Raw genomic sequence first — 24,962 nt, forward strand, 5'->3', positions numbered from 1 at the left:
TGCGTGCTCTGATTGGTTAGCTTCTCAGTCATCTGCCAATAGCGTCCCTTGTATGAAATCAACTGGGCAAACCAACTGAGGAAGCATGTACAGGAAGTAAAAAGACACATTGTCCGCAGAACCCGCGAAGCAGCGAAAAATCCGCGTTATATATTTAGTTATGCTTTCATATAAAATCAGATAGAGCGAAACCATGAAAGTCAAAGCGCGATATAGCGAGGATTACTGTATATATATATATATATATATATATATATATATATATATATATATATATATATATATACTGTATATATATATATATATATACACTCTTTGGGTGCGAGCAACTGTTGCTGGGGGTGCCAGAATCCATCAAGGAAGAAAAATGAAAAACATTATTTGTACAAAGTCTTAATTTTTTTATCCATTCCTAAATAATTAAATGGGCAGGCTATTTCGTATCAGTGCAATACGCTGCTTGTTAAAATGGATGACTCCTGCTCTTACGTGCAAGTCTGCGTGGATATTATGAACTATCGTATCTGTTCAAGTTCTATTTAAATTTTAAATAGAAGGAATTTTTATTTAGTCGACAGAAATATCTTTGGTAGGAATGTAAGTTAAATGTAGGCATCATTGCATAAATTTTTCTTCACCATACAAATGTAAATAGTAAATTCGCCTTACATTCCAACCAAAGATATTTGTGTCGACTAAATAGAACTTGAAAAGATATATTTTTTCGAATGTGATCGCGCAATTCAGATCGAGTTGACGCACACCGATGCATCAAGCCCGTATGCTATTGTGGTTTCGCCTGTGTGCCTCAATGTCACCCTCCCCTCGCTCTTACTTTTTTACCGTTCATCTAATGAATACACTGAGTATAGCTTTACCAAAACAATCATTGATGGCGAATAAAGTATCCATTATTCATAAAGCTTCAATTGGTGATCTGTCTTTCTGCGTTAACCGCATGTTTTTTCATACGTCTCAAACCAAGGGGATGCGAGGGTAAAATGAATCGGGAAGCGCGTACATACTCAGTGCACCCCCTCTTGGGAATCGAACCTCGGACGTCGCCGCTAGAGGCGAAGCCTCTACCATTGCGCCACAGCGTGTGGTTTGTCTATTTGAGAGTATGTAAATCGGGGTATATACAGTATATACGCGCTTTGCAGCGGAGAAGTAGTGTGTTAAAGAAGTTATGAAAAAGAAAAGGGAATATTTTAAAAATAACGTAACATGATTGTCAATATACAGTAATTGTTTTGTGAGTGTTATGAGTGTTGCTGTCATCAAGGATGTAATTATCATTATTTCTTTCAATCAGGTTCGTATTTGTAGGATGTGTTCAAGTTACATTCCGTGTTTGTCAATCGTTGTAAAGATAAGAGGTTTCATTCATCGATTCGTTTCTTACTGCATTAATAAACAGCTCGTCTTCCTCTTTATCTGAGACGTGACACACTGCATGCATGGGTTTTTTTTTACACTGTCTTCCTTTAGCGGGACATTGACTTTTTCCACCGTGTGCTTTGTTTCCGCAGTAGCTGCAGTTATGAATATGCTTGTATGTATCACACGCTTCACATTTTTTTGCTGCCTTCTCAATTGTGTAATTCGGTTTTTGTTCAGCACTCTTTGGAACTGTTGCTTTTTGTCTGTGCACTGCGTCATTTGACGTGAGCCGCTCAGTGTTCATGCATCGAAGGTTCCCAGCTGTGCCGGTGCCATCTCGTGCGATGTCCACGGCTGTATTTAATGTTAGCTAAGACCCGGCACTTAAAAGTTTCTATCGCAGTTTCACCGAGTTTGTGCCAAACACCACCCTGACCATCTTATCTTCCTCTGCATAAGCACAGTCCTTCACCCGTGAATATTTAGCGGCAGTGTTTCTATTGGATTGCCGCTGACGGACAGCCTTATATGGGCAGGCACTAAATTACGTGGGAGGCTTAACTTCGCCTCCCACGGGCATCAAGCAGAAGTCTATTATAGTATATGGACGAAAAAATAGGTTCCAGTTATGACCATTACGCGTAGAATTTCGAAATGAAACTTGCCCAACTTTTGTAAGTAAGCTGTAAGGAAGGAGCCTGCCAAATTTCAGCCTTCTACCTACACGGGAAGTTGGAGAATTAGTGATGAGTCAGTGAGTCAGTGAGGGCTTTTGATGTAAAGTGTATAATGTGTGAAGAATAAAGTCCAAATATCAAATAAACACTTTAACAAAAGGTACAAGTGTGTAACAAAACAAGTGCGCTTTTATTCAGGAATATAACCAAAGAAGAAGAAATCAGGTTAGGGTACAACATTGACATAACCGCTTGGGTGGTGCAGCAGTAAGAAGCAATCATATCATGTTCAGACTCATTAAGGTCACTTAGTTTGTTCATTATAATTCTCAGCTGAACACTAACCGATATTAGAAATTCTCCTCCAGTTGATATATACTGTACAATATAATGCAATCACGTTGTAGGAGATATGTATAGTATGAGAAAAATAATTGTCTGATTTATGTTAATCAATCAGTTAGTTAATTTTCAGTGTTACCTTTGGCAATGTCAGTATTTAATAATAAAGAAATTAGTTACATGCCCTCATAGAGACACTAAATTAATATAGAGTTTGTGAGGATTTTAACTTCTGCCTACTCAAGGATCTCTGTTTTGCCTGGCCAGTCGAGATCTTAGAAATGTGAAGAGATCTATACAATTCATAAATCGGCAAAAACCTACATTGAATAAATATATATATATATATATATAGTGGTCCATGGCCGGCTGTTCATCCTGGCCAATACCCCCAGGCTGCCGGATGGAGCTCTCCCTGTAGCATGGAGGTGCCCCGGATACCAGCAGGGAACAATGTTGTTTTCCTCTACAGCCCTGCTGGATACCACAGGGGCCAACAGAGGATGCTGCAGGGAGGCCCAGAGAGTCGTTTGTGCCCTATAACTCGGAAGTGTGTCTTAGTCACAGCGACAGGAGAGATGACGTACTTCCAGGGTGAAGAAAAGGACTTTTTATCTGACCCGAAAGTGATAAGGAATCATGGACTGAAGGATGGGAAACACTTCCGGGTCAGGGACTATAAAAGGACTCTGGGAACTACCAGACAACGAGCTGAGCTGGGTGGAAGGGTGGCAAAGCATCTGGGAGTGGAGGAATTGTTTATTGTGTAGTTTGGAATTATTTAATGAGTATTGTGTAGGAGAGGGTGCTTTGTGCACTGTACAGAATAAAACTAGTCTACTTTTTTTTAATTGAATTGAATGCCTTTTATTGTCACTATACACATGTACAATGAGATTAAAAGCAGCTCCTTCATTGCAGACATATATGTAGTACACAACGAGTAAATAAACTAATAAACAAATGGTGCAAAAAGTTGCAAAAAAAGTTCTGCGACGTTATATAGAAATGGAAAGAATAATAACTAAACCGAGTTATTGCACATTATTTAAATACTGGAAAGAATAAATAACTATTGCACTATTGGGTTATTGCACATAATTTAAATATTGCACAATACAGTGTGTAGTCAGTGCATGTGTGAGTTTTAGAATGGTTATGGCTTTTGGGAAAAAACTGTTCTTGAGTCTGTTTGTCTTTGTTGTGATGCACCTGTAGCGCCTCCCTGAGGGCAGCAGGAGAAACAGATCAGAGCCAGGGCGGGAGCTGTCCTTGATGATGTTTTTTGCTCTGCTGAAGCAGCGGGATGTGTAAATGTCCATCAAGGAGAGGAGAGGGCAGCTGATGATCTTCTGTGCTGCCTTTACTACTCTCTGAAGCCTCTCCCTGTCTGCCATGGTGCAGCTGCCGTACCATACTGTGATATAATACATAAGCAGGCTCTCCATGGACAAGCGGTAGAAGGTCAGTAGCAGGTTGGAATCTAGGTTGTGCTTTCTGAGGACCCTCAGGAAGTGTAACCGCTGCTGAGTCTTTTTGATGACTGCTGTGATGTTGTCTGTCCAGGAGATGTCAGCGGAGATAAGGACGCCAAGAAACCGGAAGGTGTGGACCCTCTCCACACACTCAACGTTGATGTAAAGGGGGGCTAGGTCGGTGCTGTGCCTCCTGAAGTCGACAATGATCTCCTTGGTTTTTCTGGTGTTCAGAGCCAGATCGTTTTTTGAACACCAGGCTGCCAACTTCAGGACCTCCTCTCTGTAAGCTGCCTCATCTCCCTGTGGTATCACCAGCAAACTTTACGATGAGGTTGTTGTTGTGGGCCAGACTGCAGTCATGGGTGTAGAGACAGTACAGAAGGGGGCTCAGCACACAGCCTTGCGGGGTGCCGGTGTTCAGTGTGCGAATGGAGGATTGGTGGGGTCCGAGTCTCACAGTCTGGAGCCGGTTGGTAAGAAAGTCTTTTATCCAGACATATGTGAGAGGGGGGAGGCCAAGAGTGACCAGTTTGGTAATGAGAATGTCAGGAATGATTGTATTAAAAGCTGAGCTGTAATCCGCAAACAGCATCCGGATGTAGCTCAGCACAGAGTGGAGAGCTACAGTAATGGCGTCTTCTGTGGATCTGTTTGTGCGATATGCGAATTGGTAGGGATCAAAGTCTTGGGGGAGATAGTCCTTGATGTGCTGCAGAACCAGTCTTTCGAAGCACTTCATGATTACTGGAGTGAGGGCCACAGGGCGATAATCATTTAGGCTGGTGATGGGAGACTTCTTCGGCACTGGAATGATTGTGGCTGATTTTAGGCAGGATGGAACGACTGCCTGGGCTAGTGAGAGGTTAAAGATTTTGGTAAAGGTAAAGATGAGCTGGTGGGCACACGCTCTGAGCACCCTACCAGGCACTTCATCTGGTCCAGCAGCCTTCTTGGGGTTCACTGCCAGGAGTACCCTTCTGACATCGTGCTCCTTTACAGTGAGTGGAGCAGTGCAGGGACCCTGTGAGGGTGGGAGCAGGGCTAGAGCAGGTGAGTGCTGCTGTTGTGATGGTTCAAAGCAAGCAAAGAAGCAGTTTAGCTCCTCTGCTAGCGACGCACTCAGATCTCCCAGACCTCCCGTGTATTGTGGCTGGACAGGTGGGACTCAGTGCTCCTTTTATGGTCCATCTTGGCTTTCTTAATTCCGCTTTTCAGAGCGGCTCGGGCAGCCCTGTATAGAGCTCTGTCACCTGACTTGAAAGCAGTGTCCGCGGTCCCTGAGTAGTTTACGGACCTGGCTGGTCATCCAGTGTTTCTGGTTTGGGAAAACCCAAATGTTTTTGTCCACAGTCACATTCCCGATGCAGAACTTGATATAGTCCAGTACACTTCCTGTAAATGTTTCCAGCTCTTGGTGTTCAAATATGTCCCAGTCTGTCTGTTCGAAGCAGTCCTGTAGTTTGGACTTTTATCTGGTGTCTGGCGTCTTGGACAAGGGTTCAAGGGAGTGATAGCGCCTCCTATCTGTCACTATATATATATACTGTGTATATATATATATATATATATATATATATATATATATAGTGAACTTGAACCCACACACAGACAGACATGGACACCAAATGTCCCAAAACACACACGTTTTATTCTTTGAGCACAACACACAGTGCACCATCCAGCCACAATGCTCAGTCCTTTCTATGACTCTTCTGCCACCTCCACTCCTCACTCGCAAGCTCTGTCTTCTTCCACCCAACTCTGGCTCCCTGAGTGGAGTGAGGCGGCCTCCTTTATACTGCACCCGGAAGTGCTCCGGGTGCTTCCTAATTAACATCCGGCAGCACTTCTGGGTGTGGCGGAAATGCTGTATGCCAAGGCTCTGGAGCTGTCCAGGCACCCCCTGCCAGAGGCTGTGAGATAAACCAGGGGGCTTCCCTCTCATGCCCCGAGGGAGGTACTTTTGTTGACATGTCCATTCCTCCGTTCTTCTCCTCAAGAGGAAGTCCCATCCGGGCAAGATCCCCGGCCATCCATTACTATATATATATTATATCTAATATATAAAGCAGAGTCGATGTATGTATGTTTGTTTGTCTTCCATACAAATCTTCACAATCTTCCGATTGACACCAAGCTGGGGATGGGGCTCCTTTGTGACCAGGAGGAGGTCATGGGGTATGTTTGGTTGGGAAAAATGTTCATGGTGAAGTGCAGAGCACCTTTTCACCAACACAATGTTTGGCACACTCTACGTACTTATCATCGACAAGATGGCCGCACGTTGCAACAGACGTTAACGTCGACACCATCTAGTGGCACGTTTGGTCCCTGTGCGTCGCTCTTTACCCATGTTTCTTTAAATTGCCAAGAGATGGCGGAAGTGCCCAAGTATGAGAAGGCAGACTGCTGTGTGAAGTGGAACTGCTGTATGGATGTAAAACGTGAACAATCCAGTGCGCCTGACTGTTTTCCGTATTTGTGGTGCTATTTACTCGCTTTCCGACTCACAGTGCGATTTCACTGTTGGTCTTTCTGACTGACTGGTGCTATTTGTTCGCTTTCCGACGTATTGTAAATAAGGTAAATTCATCTCACTGTGGTGCTTATTCCGTACGTTATACCATTTCACACATTATAATTGTCCTGCTTTTCGCTAATATACCCATGCCACCAAAAAAAAGATGTAGAATTGGAAGGTCCACTTCCGATGCAAGAAAAAAGTCTATTTTAGTTCTATTTACACTTCCTGTTATTCCAAGATCAACACCTGCTGATGACCTGAATGCATGTCTTAAACCATCGCACATCTGGAAATACGTCAGAAACATTACACTCACAACAAACATGAGAGTTCATTTGTGTCTTGACACCTTTGCTGAATCGTTCTCTAAACAATTGCTGATACTAGGAGATAGGAAGGTTCCTATAAATAGTAACACCGGGCTGATTGAATTTCAAAGATCCTTTTGCAATATTATTCCAAGTATTCAGAAGCTACAAGAAAAAGTTTTCCCCAATATTCAAGTGAATTATTAAACACATAAATGGCTATCTCAAAGAGCTGTTTTAGCTCCCAAGAATGACAGTGACACATCCAGCAGATCATTCCAGGCAGCCCTAAAAATTACAAATCTATCGACAGTGTCATAGACCCTACTCAAGCTGTGTTGTTTCCAACAGAGTTTCTGAATTCTTTGGAACCAGCAGGACTTCCCACACACAATTTGTGCCTTAAAATTGGAGCACCTATCATGCTACTTCGCAATCTTGATCCTTCAAAACTGTGTAATAGGACTTACCTTTGTGTCAACACTCTCTATCCAAATATTATTGAAGCGGCTATCATAACAGGTTGCACAAGACGTGAAGATGTTTTCATACCAAGAATACTGCTGATTCTGCATGATTTACCATTTGATTTCAAAAGGCTACACTTTCCTGTTCATTTCGCTTTTGCTATGTCAATTAATAAGGCTCAAGGGCAATCACTGCAAGTTGCAGGCATCAGTTTAGAAAAATCCATGCTTTTCACACAGACAACTCTACGTAGCATGTTCTAGAGTTCTAGATATATATATATATGGAAGCGAAGGTCTGTGATACGGTTTGCATATTTGCAGCTGGAGATCCAAAAAGGGAAAAAAATGAATAATATATCATAAAGTTGTTTTTTTTTCCTGTGCTTTCAGCCCCTGCCAGGGGCCTTCATAAGAGGGTAATGCTTAGACATACAAGAATCAAAGGCAATAAATAGCAATATTAGGTAGGTGGGGGTCTGGGGAGGAAGAGGGATAATGAGGTGGGGTTAGGAGGGTGTTGGTCGTAAAGTTTTATTTATTATGAGGATGTTCTTCTTCTTAAGTTTGCATATCCTGAGTTCATGTCCAAATGTCTGTTAATGGTGTTTTCGTTTGATAGCCAAGATTCAGCCAGCTCTCTGGTACTTTTAGAACTGGCCTTAAATCTTACTTGTACATTGTCCTAGTTAAATGTGTGTCCAGTTGAATTTGTGTGCGTATATATATATATATATATATACTGTATATATATATATATATATATACTGTATATATATATATATATATAGAGAGAGAGAGAGAGAGAGAGAGAGAGAAAGAGAGAGAGATATGAAGCACAATAACAGACAACACAATATAAAATAACAATACCTTAATTGAACTTTTCTTCTCCTTATACGAAAAGTCACATAACTTATGAATTCTGATCTTGTAGTTCATGCGGTGAAGACGCATCAGTTCTTTATCTAGTTATCTAGTGCCTGCACTGTTTGCTCACAGCTACTCTATGCTGTTACCATTACCACATACAGTTTCTGTGTGTGCGTGTGAGATACTGCTCTGATCTTTCACACTGTATTTAGGAAGAAACTTATGAATGACTTTATCCTTTACAAAGTTTATTACTTTGCAGTTACAGTGATACCAATATCCTAATACAATAGCTGGTTTAGGCAATACTTTGTTCCTTCTGGGTCTAATTTCTCCGGTGCATTAAAATATTATTTTTTTCTTCAGGAGCTCTTCTTCTTCACTTTGGTCACATCTTAAGCTTGTGGCTAGTACTGGTGTTTTTTCTACAAGGTTTTTACATGTAGTAGCCTCTTTTGGCTAGAATAAAATTTACATCTTCTGGGCAGCTGATGAACAGTCATCTCCTATCTTTAGTAAGATGAATACATGTCTTTTACATGAGGTATCTCTCATGCTCATACACTTGCTTTTTCTTAGCAAGGTTTTTACTTGTGGGGCCTTTGTCCAACTCCAACACAGAAAATTCTTCCACCCTTCCAGTCCAGCACCATATTGCCCTTTGGAGTAAAAGGGATCACTCCAGCCGTTGCTGCACCCAATAGATAATGGCGTTCCTACTACAGACAGCAGAAATCACAGCCAGGCTGGGCAGTGAGCTTCATAGAGAGAGCAGATCTGGTGTATGTGCAATGGCTTTTAAAGGTAAGCAGTAGACCTTTTGCCATTGGTTTCTTAGGTGTACATAAGCTTTTTGGTTGACAATTGGTTTGTCCATCATGGTTGCCACTTGTTAAGTTATGGTTCTTTGTTCAAGCCAAATGTTTGACTGGTGCCAGAAAAAGACATTTCTAGGGTGTCACTTGATGAGTTATCATTTTATCAGATATGGTCTGGAGATAAAACTGACACTCTTGCTGGAATAGCAGTTTGGTTTTTAGCAAAGTTCTTGGGTGCTCAATTATAGTAAAATGAGTAATGCCAGTTTGTCTTACAACGTCGTGTATAATGTGTTTTAATGTAACATTTATGTAAAGGTGGGGTCAGGTTGGGGAACGTGCACTGATACAGCGCGTTGCTGTACCCACCACACAACAAAACAGCTCAGGATCCCGGTTGGCAACTCCCCAGGCAATCATGTGGTCCAGTCCCACACTCCGGAAATGACCATCTATCTGCCGCAGCCAGGTGTTACATGAGAGTCCCCCTTGGCTTGGTCCAGCCACTAAGCCAGATCACCCTCGGGGGATCACACTACATGGCTGTAGTGCCATAACTGATGCTCCCTCACAGAGCAGGTAATGTTCTTCATTCGGGACTCCATGAGCAATTACTTATTCGACACAGAATCAAACCAGCATTACCTAAGTTCAGGTGATGTACCTAATAAACTCAGTGTAAAGTAGTACAGTATAACTCATGGACATTTATTCTTTAGGAATAATAAAAATTTAGGATGCCATGCCAGTTCAGTTTTTTATCTTTGATATTTTTTCTCTTTTACTGCATTACATGGTAACTATATTCCAGGGGCGGCACGGTGGCGCAGTGGTAGCGCTGCTGCCTCGCAGTTAGGAGACCCGGGTTCGCTTCCTGCGTGGAGTTTGCATGTTCTCCCCGTGTCTGCGTGGGTTTCCTCCGGGCGCTCCAGTTTCCTCCCACGATCCAAAGACATGCAGGTTAGGTGGATTGGCGATTCTAAATTGGCCCTAGTGTGTGCTTGGTGTGTGGGTGTGTTTGTGTGTGTCCTGCGGTGGGTTGGCACCCTGCCCAGGATTGGTTCCTGCCTTGTGCCCTGTGTTGGCTGGGATTGGCTCCAGCAGACCCCCGTGACCCTGTATTCGGATTCAGCGGGTTAGAAAATGGATGGATGGATATATTCCAGGACCCAGACAAGGCGGTTTTGCTCGTTCCTTGTTTGTGTTAGACGTGACCTGGCAAACTGCATTCCTCTGCTTTCTGGAAGGAAATAAAAAACAACATTTTGTCTTTGTGTGGTGCTTGAAGCAGACGTGCTATTATAATATAATATAATTTAATATAACATATTATGTTTGTAACTGGTTTTTAGATGGTCCGACTAGTACTCCCAAAAATTCCTATGTTAATAGGGGTCCTGAAGAGGCATTATATTATGAATATTTATTCTTGTCATCATATTTGCTTAAGCCAGTTTAGGGTTGTGGGGAGCATATCAGATGCAGTCAAAAATGAAACAATATTATAAACCAGGATTTGGAAGCAAGTATGTTCATCAAGTGTGGTATGGTGTAATAGTTATAGCTATTGCTTCATTACTGCAGGAACGTATATTTAATACCCAGCCTGGGTACTGTCTATGTACAGTAGAGTGTACACATTCTCTTCTTGTTTGTGCATGGGTTGTTGGGGGGATTCTTGCTTCCTCCATTATGCCAAAGGGGCATTGGCTAATTGGTGACCCAGTGTGAGTGTGCTAAGTATGATGGCATAATGGTGAAAAGCAAGTTTAGAAAATAAATGAATAATCATTTTTGGTAATATGTATCTATAAAAGATCTTTTAATTTGTAATTTGTAATTAATTTGTTCCAGTTTAAAGTTATGCCTTTTGGGCTTAAAAATGCTGGGGCCACCTTCCAGCGGCTCAAGGAACAAGTACTGAGGGGGTTGATAGGCAAGATCTGCTTTATGTATATCGATGACATCATTGTTTACTCCCCTTCTATCAAAGAACATCTCCAGGACTTGGATACCATCTTCCACCGATTTCATCAAGCGCACCTCACGCTGAACACGAAGAAGTGTACCTTCATTCAACCCCACATCCGCTTTCTCGGGCACATTCTTTCATCGGAGGGGGTTGCTGTAGACCCCGAGAAGACCTTAGCCATCCGGGACTACCCCATGCCCACGGATTTGAAATCTTTACAACGTTTCCTTGGGTTAGTGGGCTGGTATCATAAGTTCATCCCCAGGATGGCCAATATAGCGGCTCCCTTGAACTCTGAGCCAGATCCACAGCTCACCTTCCAGGTACAAACTGATGCCAGCAACCTGGGGCTTGGCGCCGTGCTCACTCAGAAAATCCACCAGGCTGAACATGTCATAGTGTATGCCTCTTGAGCATTGCACGGCGCTGAGCTGAATTATTTGACGGCTGAAAAAGAATGTTTGGCCATTGTGTGGGCTGTGGAAAAATGGAGACATTATCTGGAGGAGGTTGAGTTTGAAGTGTACACAGACCATCACGCTCTGACCTGGGTATTTAATCACCCGAAGACCTCCTCCCGTCTAACCAGGTGGGTACTCCGTCTCCAGAACTTTACTTTCAAGGTGACCTATCGGAAGGGCTGTGGCAGTATCGTGTCGGATGCTCTGTCCAGGGCGTTGGAGCCACCGGGGATGGTGCGTTTGGCAGAGGCAAAGAAGATGGTCCTCCCTCTGCCAAGAAGCCTTCTTAACCTGGCTCAAATACAAGCCACCAGTCCATTCTGCCAGAACATCAGGAAGGGACTGGAGCAACAGCACACCGACCAGGTACACTTCGTGGACCTCCAGGGGTTCTGTACAGGACCAATCCATCCTGCCTTGGGGTCTACAACACCAACTAGTGGTCCCGGAAGAGCTCATCCCCGATTTCCTGAGTTATTATCACGACAGTCCTTTAGGTGGTCACCTTGGAAGGACAAAAACTTTACTGAAGATCCTGGGGGTGGTGTGGTGGCCGTCTGTCTGAAAAGACGTTTGCCAGCAACTCAAAAACCCACCTGGTAAGCCGGCAGGATTTTTACAATCGATAATCACTGATGGACCGGGGGAGACTTTGGGAGTCAACCTGATGGGGCCATTTCCTGTTACCAGCTCGAGGAAAACCGTCCTGATGGTGGTGAAGTGGGTGGAGCTGTTTGCGTTAACAGACGCCAAGACCAACAAAATATGCTCCTCCCTGAAGAACGAAATCTTCGCCTGCTGGGGGGTGCCGAAGAACATCATTTCAGACCAGGGTCCGCAGTTCACGAGCTCTGTGTTAAAGGAACTTTATACAGCCTGGGGAGTGAAGAAAAGCCTGACAACAGCTTACCATCCCCAGGCCAACATGACAGAGCGTGTGAACCGGACCCTGAAGAACATGATAGCTTCCTGTGTGGGCGAACGGCATCAGGATTGGGATAAATGGCTCCCCGAGCTCTGGTTTGCCCTGAACACCGCTGTGCATGGAGCAGTGCCATGAAGAGTGCCGAGGGGTGAGGCAGCAGAAAACAAACAGGTGTTAGCACTCCTTTAGCTATTCTGTACATCCATTTAATTCAGTTGGTAGTGTTGTGGGGTACAAGAGCCCATCCTTCCAGCATCAGGTACAAGACAAGAACCAACCCTGGATAGAGTACCATTGAACATTGTGCTCAATTCTCTACCAAAATGTTGAAGGAGTTTGTGAAGTTGCTTAATTTCTACCTTCTGTGTTATAGGTAGGCAATATCTTTCTCATGTTAAACTTTTTCTGGCTATCCAAATATCCTGTAGTCTGTGAAAATAAGTATTTTTAATACATTCAGATACTAGGTCACTAGAATGTAATGTGGCTATATGACTTCCTCAGAGAGATGAGACAGGTGAATGGTGAGGTGCCTCAGGTATACGTCTGCTTACTATAAAATATGAAGTGACTACTTCACACCAACTAAAAAGCATCTATTATTTATAACAGCATCATTCTATATTAAAAAATCGTCTCATATTTAAAAGTATAGTGCAGTTATTAAAGCATATTTTAATGGATAGACAATAGTCTAGTTAGGTGGCCTTCTCAGGGCCGCTCAGTGAATCAGAGGTAAGAACTGAAACAGTAGCCTTGGGGTTTTAAATTTGATGTATTATCTAGTGCATCACAGAACTGGCTTGGCAGTTTAGTATTTTTTTTTTATTTTGTCAGTCATCCAAATAGCATATCAGACTGGTGAACAAGCATTCAAAGTAAGGAAAGTGTAAGGCTTTGTATTGGAATGAAGTGATAGGGCATTTGCTTTTCTGCAGGAAAAATAAAAGAGAAAACCCTCATGGATATGGGAAGTGAGCCTGGATTGTAGTCTTTTTAATTTCTTTAGATTTTAATAATTCATGTCAGTGTCAAAGTGTGTTAGAATAGTTTTTGTGCAGTTTTCTGCTATTTATTCTGTTTGAGTTTTTTTTTTTTGTCTTTGTGGTGTGTTTGGCTTTAAATGTGAAAACCATTGCCAGACTACCCACACGTTTGGTGATATACAGTGCCCTCCATAATGTTTGGGAAAAAGACACGTTTTTCCATATTTACCCCTTTGCCCCACAGTTTAAATTTACAAACCAAAAAATTCAGATGTGACTAAGGGTACACATTGCAGATTTTTGCATACATGTTCAGTCACAGCATGCAGCCATTACAACACTTTTAGGACACCATAATGTTTAGGAGAATTGGCATTACAAGTGCTTATGATTACTCATTGCTTCATTAGTGCAGGCGTAAGAAATCTCGGCTTGCTTCTGCCCTTTGGAGTCTGCAATTTCCATTTGTTCAAGATGAGGTCAAGAGCTGTGCCCATGAAAGTCAAAGATTCCATTATGAGGCTTTAAAATAAGAGTATAACTATTTGAGACGTCAGTAAAACTTTAGGATTAGCTAAATCAAGTGTCAGAAATAACATTAAGAAAAAAACACGCACTGGTCAGCTCTGTAATCACAAAGGGACAGATAGGCCATGGAAGACCTCCACTGCTGAAGACAGAAGAATCCTCACTATGGTAATGAAAAAACCCAAACTCCTGTCTGACTGTTTAGGAAAAAGACTTCAGGAGGCAGATAGGTGTGTGTGTGTGTATGTGTGTGTCATGGAGATGACTATCTGCAAAAGCCATCATGAACAGAAATCCGGAGGCCACACTGCAAGATACAGTCCATTAGTTGGCCACCAAAAACAGTTTATACTTAAAAGAGCCTGTGAAATTCTGGAAAAAGGTCTTGTGGGCAGACAACACAAAGATGAACCTGTGTCCGAGTGATGGCAAGAGCAAAGTGTGGAGACAAAAAGGAACTTCCCAAGATCCAAAGTTTACCAATTTGACTGTAAACATGGTGATGGGGATGTTATTTGCTTGGGCATGTATGACTGCCACAGGTACTGGCACACTTCTCTCCATTGATGATGTAACTGCTGATGGTGCTGAGGTGTATAGAAACATCTTATCTGCTCAAGTTCTAGTGAAACCCTCCAAACTCAACATCCTAAAACAAAATAATCTGAAACATAACGCTAAAGGGACACAGGAGTTGGAAAATGGAAAATATTTGAATGGCTGAGCTAGTCACCCAATTTAAATTCAATTGTGGATGCCTCCATATGCTGAAGACAAAACTTAAGGAGACAAGCTCCCAGAAGCAAGCCAGAGCTGAAGATGGTTGTATTAGAAGCTTGGCAGAGCATTACTGGAGAAGATACTCAGCACCTGGTAATGTCTGTGAATCGCAGACTTCAAGCAGTCATTATGTGCAAGTGATATGAAATAAAATACTAAATATGGCTGCTTTAAAATACCATTTTACTTACCATTGCTGTGTTCCAAGCATTATGCTGCCCTTTATTGTATTAAAACAGTTGTCATTTCTACATGGCGTGACCAAAATTAATCCAAATACCCTTAATTTAAAGTCGGCAATGTGCACTTTATCCATATCTGAATTATTTGATTTGTATTTTTTTACTGTGGAACAGAGGAGCAAATCAAGGAGAAATGTGTCTTTGTCCCAAACATTATGGAGGGCACTGTGTAGGCAAGATTAAATATTGTGATTTCCACATTGAGTAGCTACTCCTTTAAGTAGCAAATGGCTAGAGAAGGAAGCATAAAAGTTTGACATTTTTATGTAGAGCTCAACACAAAGAATTTTTGTGTTATTAAGTAATTTGTTTAGATTCAGTGACTCTGAATTGGAAATGCATTTAATATTTTAGTTTAACATTGAACTGGCAATATTTCTTAATTTCATAAAAAAGATCCTAGAGGTGAACCGATACATTCAGCGCTGGATACTATTCTACATTTAGTGTATAATAATTACAAGGTTTAAACTGGAGAAAATCTGGGAAATTTACTGTAAAAGTGACCAACAGAATAAGGGTCTTCAGCTATGCTTACTTATTTTTGATTTAATCATTTTGTCTTGTTTTAATATATAAAAAAAATGTTGATTTAATTGGAGACCCTTAATTGGTTTAGAATGATTCAACGTGGATTTAAGTGTGAAAGTGCTAAGCAAATGGCTGGCAACCAAACAAGGGCCGATTCATGCCTCCCCATATACTGTATACTGTATGCCCCAATCCTCTGTTGAATTATTATTATTAAAGAATGGCTAGACCATGAAACAACTGTGACAAATGGCTTATTAGTGCATTATACTTAAGGTGTGCAAAATGTGTTCTGGGGTGTTGTCAAGTATATGGGGCTAGTTACTGATTTCTGATAATCAACTTAGTGATTTATTCTAGGTCAGTTCAGTTAAAAGTGTTCTTTGCAGAGTGTTTGCTATTATAACCATTGTATTTATTGTTCCAGATATCCTTTCAGACGAACAATATGTTTGGCACAGTTGTCATTGGGGTTGGAATAGCTGGACGCGTGAGAATACGAGATCTTGTCAATCCACTTCTGTCCACTGCCTCTGAGAAAATGATCCCTAAAGGCTTTGTTTCCAGGTTAGAATATTCTGTTTATTTATTCTTTACTCTGCAAGTGATGATAAATGAGTTATATAGAGCACAACCTTAAGAAGAAAAAATTAAAGGAATTGCTTAAGGATTTATTCTCAAGGCAGTGTTTTCAGAAAGCATTGACCTCCTTATATTTTTTCAGATTTTGTTCCTGGTACACCCCCTAATTTCACTAACACTATATATTCAACATATTTATGTATCAATGAATATTTTTTATTCAAGAACATTTGTTTCTCCAAAATGAATTTGAATTCAGTTTGCATTCTAGTTGGCTCATGCCCTTTTCAGTTCATTCTTCAGCAGGCTTAGATGTGCACTTTGGGCCATTGTCCTGCTTAAAATAATAATGTATTCCCTAAGTGCAGATATCTGGCTGACTGAAACAGGTTCTTCTCAAGGATTTGCTGGCATTGGCCCTATCCATGTTGTCCTTGAAGGGAACACATTTGCTAGTTCTTCCTGCTGAAAATCAGTCCGAAGAGCACCACCATGTTTCATAGCAAGTAAAGGATTCAGCTGCATTTATTTTCCTCCAAACAAAGCACTTTAATTTTGGGCTAAGGAGCTCAAGGAGCTTTGAACATACAGTATAATGAGAGGCATTATGCTCAGACTATATAATGCAATAGTGAGACTGCAATTCTGGTCACCACACTATAAGAAAGAGCAACACCTGAAGCTTTGCTGAGGAGAGCATCTAGGACTTTAGGGACATGCTGTACTCTGACAGACTCAGGCAATGAAACCTGTTTAGTCTTGAGCAAAGGAGACAGTGTGGATGCACAGGTCAAAAATTCTCAAAGACAGGCATTGAGAAAGTAAATCCAGTGAAGGTCTTTCAACTAAATTATGATTCACATTCTCAAGGAAACAAAAATTAAAGAGAAATGCATTTAGGACTGAAGCGAGGAAAGCACTGGAACCAGTTACCAAAACCTGTAGTTGAAACATAAACCTTGGTAACCTTTAAGAAGTATCTAGATGAGAAACTGAGATGGAGCGGCAAAGTGGCACTGTGGTAGCGTTGCTCCCTCGCAGTAAGGAAACCATCACGTTCCAGGTCTTCCCTGTATGTAGTATCCATTTTCTCCAAATTCTGTGTGGGTTTCTTCTAACAGAACAAAGACATATATGTTTGGAGGATTGATGATGATAAATTGACTATGGTGTGTGTTTACTCTGTGATTAACTGTCGCCCTGTGCTGCGATTGGTCCTACTTTATGCCCTATGCTTGCCGAGTTAGGTTCCAGCTCCCAAGTGACCCTGATGTGGTATATTGGGACTGCTTGGCTATTAGCTAAACAAATAAATGCGATGGACGGAATGGTCTTCTGTTGTTTGTCAAGTTTCATGAGACCCCAAAATTTTCTGACAAAAGGTTTGAGATTTTGCTTCGCTTCGTTTTTAACAAACTTCAGGTGTACCTTAATTAATCCTCAGAGGTGACTTCATTCTAGCCATTCTCCCACAGAGACAGAATCTAGGAAGCACTGAAGAAATCGTTGATGTTTGGACAGTTTCTCCCACTTCATCCAGTGATGAGCAGTGGTATAGCTGGCCTCTTAGTCACTTCTCTATTAACCTTCTTGTCTGGTCAGTCCATTTGGCAAGATAACCTGATTTTAGCAGTGTCTAGATTTGGACATTTTTTCAAATTTGTTACAATGACGTTTCTGGTGCCCCAAATAAGTTTCAAAGCTTTGCCAGTTTTTTATTACCAGGTTTTGTTTTCCTAAAAGCTTCATCTTGAAATTTCATGGGCAGCTCTCTGGCCTTCATGACAGCATGCTTGATCTGATTTGCTGTTTTAGTTCTGAAAGCCAGTGATATTTATTGTGCTGTCATACAACTGGGCACAGGCAGATTTGAAATGAACACAGGCGCATCTTGTTAACATATTTAGTGTGATCTCACAAGAAAATCAAAAATCTCACTCAATTCAAGACAGGGTAAATAATCATAAATTAAGTCATTTCAGAAAATGATATTGTACAGGAGCAGAAATAATCCCATCTAAATATTTTTAAATTTGCCTTTGCAACACTCTGCTTTACTAAAGAGGCTACTGTATATGTTAGATAAGTTAGCTTATTACATATTGTATTATATTCATTTAATCCTTTCTAATTATATTTTGTTTTCAGCTTAGATAAATAAAATATTTTTAATAATTTTGGTCACACTTATTAGGTTTTTCTGGTGTCGTGTTGGGTTTCATTGAAGGATAAAGCAGGATAAAGAACATGAACTACAGAGTGACAGATGCTGCAGCAGGCACACCACACCTGTTAAAGCCCCAGAGGTCTGGATGTGTGGGTAAACTTTAAGGGTCCTAAGGTCACCATTAATTCCAGATCTTTTATCCCTACTCCTGAGAGAGAGAGAGAGAGAGGTTAGGAGCACGTTCTGATACAGCTCATTGCTGCACCCACCACATGATAAACCAGCTCAGGATCCCAGATTAGGACCTGAGTGCAGCCACGCAATGGGTGACACCTCAGCACCACACTAGTTCAGATCAAAATGGAACAGTGTGAGTTTTTTTTATGGTGGCTGGAGTGCCAATTCTGCCACCAACCCCCCGGTTTTCCCTGCAGGTTGGGGGGTCTACATGCAGGTCTGGATGAAGATTAACATCATACCCAGGACGGAGCAATTGCAGGTTAAGGGCCTTGCTCAAGGGCCCAACAGAGTAGAGTCTCCTTTGGCGTTTATGGGATTCGAACTGATTACCAGACCAAATCCCTAGCCTCAGAGCCACCACTCCACCCGTAAGAAGAGAGAAGTACACAAATAATCTGGGCACACCCCAGGACTGGCTCTAGACAGTATTCTAGTGGGGAAATCAAGTTGTGTGCCCTAGAAATGCAATAGGAAGAGGACAGAAGTAGCCAGGAGGGAAGTATGATATGTAGTCAAGTCTACACCCTATATTTCAGAATGTCTTTCACCTTACACTCCTAACCATAACCTTAGATCTTCAAATGAGTGTCTGCTTATAATTCCAAGAGCTAAACTTAAAAGAAGTGGTGAGGCAGCCTTCTGCTGTTATGCACCTAAAATCTGGAATGGCTTACCGATAGAAGTCTACCAGGCTACTACAGTGGAGCACTTTAAAAAACTGCTAAAAATCCATTATTTTAATATGGCTTTCTCATAGTTTCATTTTAGTGTTACCCTGATAATCTATACATGCATTGAATTATCGTTTTTATCATGCCTTCACAATCCGTACTAATCCTACTTTCTCTGCTGTTCTTTTACCGGTTTTCTGTGGTGGTGATCTGCGCCATCACCACCTGATCAAGGCACCATGAAGTCCCTAGATTGATGGATTGAAGGCTAGAGGTCCACATGACCATCATCGTCTAATTCTCCCACCTGAAGTCTGAAAACTATGAGGACTGATTTAGATTATTTATGTTGGGTAGAATGCCCAGTAGGGGCTGAGTGGTCTCATGACCTCAGAAGCCCAGCAGATTTAGTTTTTTTCTCCAGTCATCTGGAGTTTTTTTTTGTTTTTCTGTCCTCCCAGTGATCTTTATACTTTATTATAGTATTGCCTAATCTTATGTTTATGTTTTTATTTTTTTATAAACTTTTCATTATTCATCTTGTAAAACACTTTGAGCTACGCATTTGTATGAAAACGTGCTATATAAATAAATGTTGTTGTTGTTGTACACCCCCTGACACTATATGTCAGGCCACCTCACAGTTAGAAGGGTTGCCCATAGCCACTTCAGGTAGACAGAGTGAGGCCAGTAAGGAAATGCCAGATCCAGTAATCCCTAATCGCTAGAAGGCACCTGATGCTAGAAGAATTTTGGAGGACTGTGATGTCCCTCATGTTGCAGCAGTTCTCCATTATTTCTCCTGTCCCATGACCTCTGCATAATTACGGCTGCGACTTAACAGAGCCAGATAAGCATGAAAAGTCACAAACAACATGTGAAAAGAAGGGCTTGGGCTGTTGTCTCTACATTACAGATGTGAAGTACTCATTAAGCTCTTTCTGTGCGTTCTTTACACCTCTGCTCTTTACAGCCTTTGCTAAGAAAGCCTTCAAGATTTGCCCTGGATGCCGCTAATAACACAAAATAATAAAAAAGTAATTGATATGTTGTTGCAGTGTCTCCTTTGTACTCTTTATTATGTAGACTTTACCAGAATGTCTTAAGTTCCATGCTTTTATCATACTGTCCGGTACTGTAGTTCAGAACTTCCCCCTTCCCTTCTACACCTATGACCCCAACCAACTTGGCAGAGTAAAATGAACAGGCAGGAAAAGAAGTTACGTTGTTAATTATGTATTGTAGATAATACTTTTTTTTATTACTGGTGCCATATAAAGCAAATAGAATGTGGCTTTGCAAACCAAACCATACATCCTGATAATGCTAGATGTGTAGTTTCAGGTGGCACATGAACTTGTAGTTGCACTCATTTCTTTCTGGTCAGCTCTCTTCTGGTCATCATTGGATCTACTTCTCTTCAGGAGTGACAAATGGCAAAGAGAGAATGCCTTTGTAAGCTTCCCTCTTACTGCAACCCCTGATACACACATACACACACACACACACCTAATGGACACTTCCAAGGTCACTCACCAATGAAAAAGCTCAGGCACTGCCCAAGTCAAGTCCTTTTTTTTTATTGTCAACATTTTCTACCATTTCAAAGAAATGTACAAATGTAGATTCACGTCATAAACTGGCCTTATCAATGAAACTGTTGTCACTTTTTCTCTAAACAAAAGGTCTTACCTGATCCTCGAAGTTTTAAATGCTCCCAAGCAAGGAGTGGTCCATAAAGGTTCCTTGCTTTATTTTAAAGTTAGACATTAATAAAAAAATGAACTCTGTGTTAGATATTATTCTGCAGAACAACATGTTTTAAAAATGTGTATAGATGGTCTCATACTGTTGAAATCAGAGGACAGCATGATGATGTATTGGTAGCGCTGCTGCCTAATAGTAAGGTGACCAGGATTCATGTCCCAGGTCCTCCCTGTGTGGAGCTTGCATATTCTCCCCATATCTGCGTGGGTTTCTTCTGGGTTTCTCCCACAGTCGAAAGACGTTCAGGTTAGCTGTTTTGGCCCTAGTGTGTGCTTGGTGTGTGTGTTTGTATTGGGTATATGAGGTCCTGTGCTAGCTGGTATAGGCTTCAGCATTCCTCCATGTGGGTTAGAAAACAACTGACTGACTTATCTTGTGCAATCAATACAGCATGTATGAGATCTGACATGGAAAATATCCTTTGGTTTACATATAGCAATTCTTGATGTGGCCATAGGCAAACATTTTTCAAAGGATTAACTTTTGGTTAAGCACAAGCAGAAGAGAGTTGAGGCAGCAGCACTCTAGTGAGCAGCATTTCAGGGGTGTGAATGGGCAGAAAGTTATTAGAACAGACACTGAAGCAGCCCCACCTATTAGACAGAGCAACGCTTTATATCTAATCAGACTTGCACAAGACTGTGAGCAGGCATTTTTGAATTATCATGTTTCCATTTCTGTGCAGGAGAACTCTAGAAGATCAGCAAGGACTGAAGCAGATATCTCTTGATGACGCTCTGGCAAGAGAAGATATTCATGCAGCAATCATCTGTACAGAAAACAGCTACCATGAAGACTGCATCAGGTAGCATTACATTTCAATGAGCATACAATATATAAGTATGAGACAAATAGGGTAAAGGCAGATATTTGGATTATACTGTAGCATTGCCCCTTTGTGCCAGTCTGCCTTAAATACTGTATGAATGTAAGGGCCAGAAAATGAATGCAGACCATCCATCCATTTTCTTAACCCACTTATCCAGGACAGGGTCACACAAGTTAGAGCCCATCCCAAAAAAAAGCCTAAGATGCAAGCCAAGAACAATCCATGGAAATGGCACCAACCTGGTGCAGGGTGTAAAAAGACCACCAGTGACTATTTATTTTTGGCATTTACAAAATAGTGAAAACAGAGAAAAAATTAATACAATTAGATAAATTGAAAAATACATTTAAAATAAAAAAATAAATAAGTGAAAGCCCTATTGTCAAATGAACCTAACCACTAAATAGTTCCTTACTTGCCTGGAGGTAACTTATCTTACTTAACAACTTGAAAACATTCTTCTGAGTCATTATTACTATGCACCTTAACTCTGTTTTCTTCAAGGTGATTAACTGAGCCAACTGCAATTTCCTGTTCCTAGTCCTAGTCTGAGCTGGCCTGTTCCCAAGAGTTAATTTATATCCTTCAAACTTAGCGCCTAGAAGAATAATATGACAGGTGTGTTTTTAAATTATTTCAAGATTCCTTGATGATTTTATCCATTCTAGAAATTTGCCTTTCCAATTCAGTATTCCGGGAGCTGTAATCTATTTTAGCAGCCTTGGCTAGGAACAGATCATGGATAGTATGTCACTTCAACACAACACATTCTTACACTCATCTATCCATCCCTTTTTAAACTTATTTATAAGTTCATATTTGCAAAGACACTTCCTCATACAAGATTAACAGAAACTAGTCAACCTGACTGGATGTTGAAATTGTGACAGTAAACAGTTGTACCTGCAAGAACCTTACTTGAACGTGTACAGAAAATGTACATTGCACACAAAATAAGTCTGCACACTTGGAACCAGAAACAATAGCAGCTGTACCACCATTACTCCCACAATTGGGTGAAACACTTTATGTTTCTGTGACCTAGAGACTTCAGATGCATTTATGTCTAACAGAAGGCATTAAAGGGGTAGGATGTGTAGTGCTTCACTGACTGCCGTGACTATCACTGTGAAAGACATTTTGATCTATCCATCCATCCATATTTATATTTACTGTCTCCTGTTTTTAATCATAGTGAATAAAGTCTGTCCCAGCAATAATAAAAGAAGACTGGGGAGAGGGTTAGATACAGGATACAAACGTACACGTGGTGACAATGGATTCACTTAAGGAATACAGTATGTTAGTCACTGTCAGGATGCTTTAAAGTGCAAAGTAAAAAAATCTTTCTTAGCAGTGATGAAGACAAATGCCTTAATGCTTAAATTTCTGTTTCAGGTTGTGATAGTGAATGAAATAAAAGAATAAAAATTCTATGAATTTTTTAGACCTCTGTGTTCCTGGAGAAAATGTATGTTTGGCAGAACATACACTGGCAGGAAAAACTGAAAGCACAAACTCCAGCCTATCACAGGGTGCAATCACACACACCCTCAAACTGGTTAAATTCAAAGTTTCCATAAAATGGGATTTCTGGAGGATACCCACCTGAGCAGAGAGAGAACATGAGACTCCATACAGAAAGGGAGGCAAAGCAGCAAGCAGCTGGAGTAGACAGTAAGATACAGAAGGCTGCAGAACCAGCTGGTGCAATGCCTCACCCCACAAATAACACCTGACTAAATTGTAACCACATTGTTACAGTTTCAGAAAAAATAGTTTTTGCTTTGTAAACTCATGTACATTCCTTTAGAGCACATTTAATGGCTTTTCCAGTGTAATGTTGCACACCATAGCATTCTATGCAAACACCCAGCACTGAGCCATCTTTCTTCTAGTTTACCTCTTATGGTTACCTCTTATTTGCTTGGATGCAAATGAACATCTTAGTAATTTTAATAATAACTGTTCAAATATCTTAAATTCTATCGCACCACTAAGGGTGAAAAAACGTAGGCAAAATTCAGTACTTTGGCATAATGATACCACTCGTTCCCTTAGACAGGCTTGTAGAAAGGCAGAACGAAAGTGGAAAAAAGACAAATTACAAGTTTCATATGAAATCCTACGGGATTCTCTTTCTGCCTTTCAGCGAGCTGCTAAGGCAGCAAAGTGTAAATATTTCTCAGAGTTAATAACACAAAACAGCTATAAGCCAAATATTTTATTTTCTACTATTGCAGTTAGTCCAAAATGCAGCAGCCCGGCTTCTCACAGGAAAGTGCAAATACGAGAATATTACGCCGGTTTTAATTTCACTTCATTGGCTGCCAGTTAAATATAGAATTGATTACAAAATCCTAATGTTTGTTTTTAAATCTTTACATAGTCTGGCCCCACAGTACTTAACTGATTTGTTACAGCCTTACATTCCACCAAGATCACTCAGATCTATTAATTTTAATTTGTTGCAAGTGCCTAGGTCAAGACTAAAAACCAGAGGTGACCGTGCCTTTTCTGTTGTTGGTAAAAAAGTTATGGAACGATCTCCCGTTTCACATCAGAACTGCTCCAACCTTGTCTGTTTTTAAGTCCACTCTTAAAACGTATCTATTTTCCTTGGCGTTCAACATCTCTTGAACTATTGTTCTGTGTTTTTGGCCTTAGGAACTTCGCCTGTGTTTACAGTTTGTGTGATATCATGTTTTATAATTTGTGTCTGTTTTACTGTGTATTTATTAATAGTGTTGTAAAGCACTTTGGTCAACCTCGGTTGTTCTTAAATTGTGCTCTATAAATAAAAATTGTATTGTATTGTATTGTACATTGTCAAGAAATTACCTGTTTTGTTTCATGGGCACATCGTTACAGAGCAGAGCTCTATGTGCCCATCTGATATCCAGTGTTGGCTTAAGGGGATAGAGCAGAAAGTAATGTTTTTAAGTTATTTTTATTATCAGTTTTACAGTAATTTTAGTTGAAGTGTGTGACCCGACATTTGTGCGATAGACATATGAGCGCCGACAAAATCGCGCTGACAAAATCGCGAAAGTTTCATTAAATATGAATTACTAGTTTAAAGCATATATAATAATGTTTATTTTAGAAGTCAATATTATGAGACGCGGCATGCCATCAGCACGGCACACAGATAGTCCTTAAGATCACACCCTGCATATGTAGGAAGAATTGCAGCAAGATGTCTTGATAGTTGAGCGTATTTAGACTTGCTGGCTGCCTGACTGCTGGTAATTCCACTTTGTATACGATGCCAACCCTCGACTTAGTTATTTGTTCGTGGCATGCCATCAGCAGTTATAACAGTTATAACCTAGCACATAATGTGTACTGTAACAGAATAGGATGCTTCTCGCACCCTTGTACCCTCAGACTATACGTCAGACACCAGAT

General features: G+C 40.9%; 1 protein-coding gene across 1 annotated transcript in view; it reads left to right on the forward strand.

Annotated features, from left to right (window-relative positions):
• blvra (biliverdin reductase A) overlaps positions 1-24,962 on the forward strand; it is a 60,761-nt gene that overhangs the window by 12,858 nt on the left and 22,941 nt on the right. Inside the window, 2 exon segments of the mRNA XM_039753498.1 lie at positions 15,723-15,862; positions 21,408-21,527. Coding sequence (XP_039609432.1) covers positions 15,723-15,862; positions 21,408-21,527 — 260 coding nt within the window.

Source organism: Polypterus senegalus, chromosome 5 (genome assembly GCF_016835505.1).
Source record: "Polypterus senegalus isolate Bchr_013 chromosome 5, ASM1683550v1, whole genome shotgun sequence".
Taxonomy (NCBI): Eukaryota; Metazoa; Chordata; class Cladistia; order Polypteriformes; family Polypteridae; genus Polypterus; species Polypterus senegalus.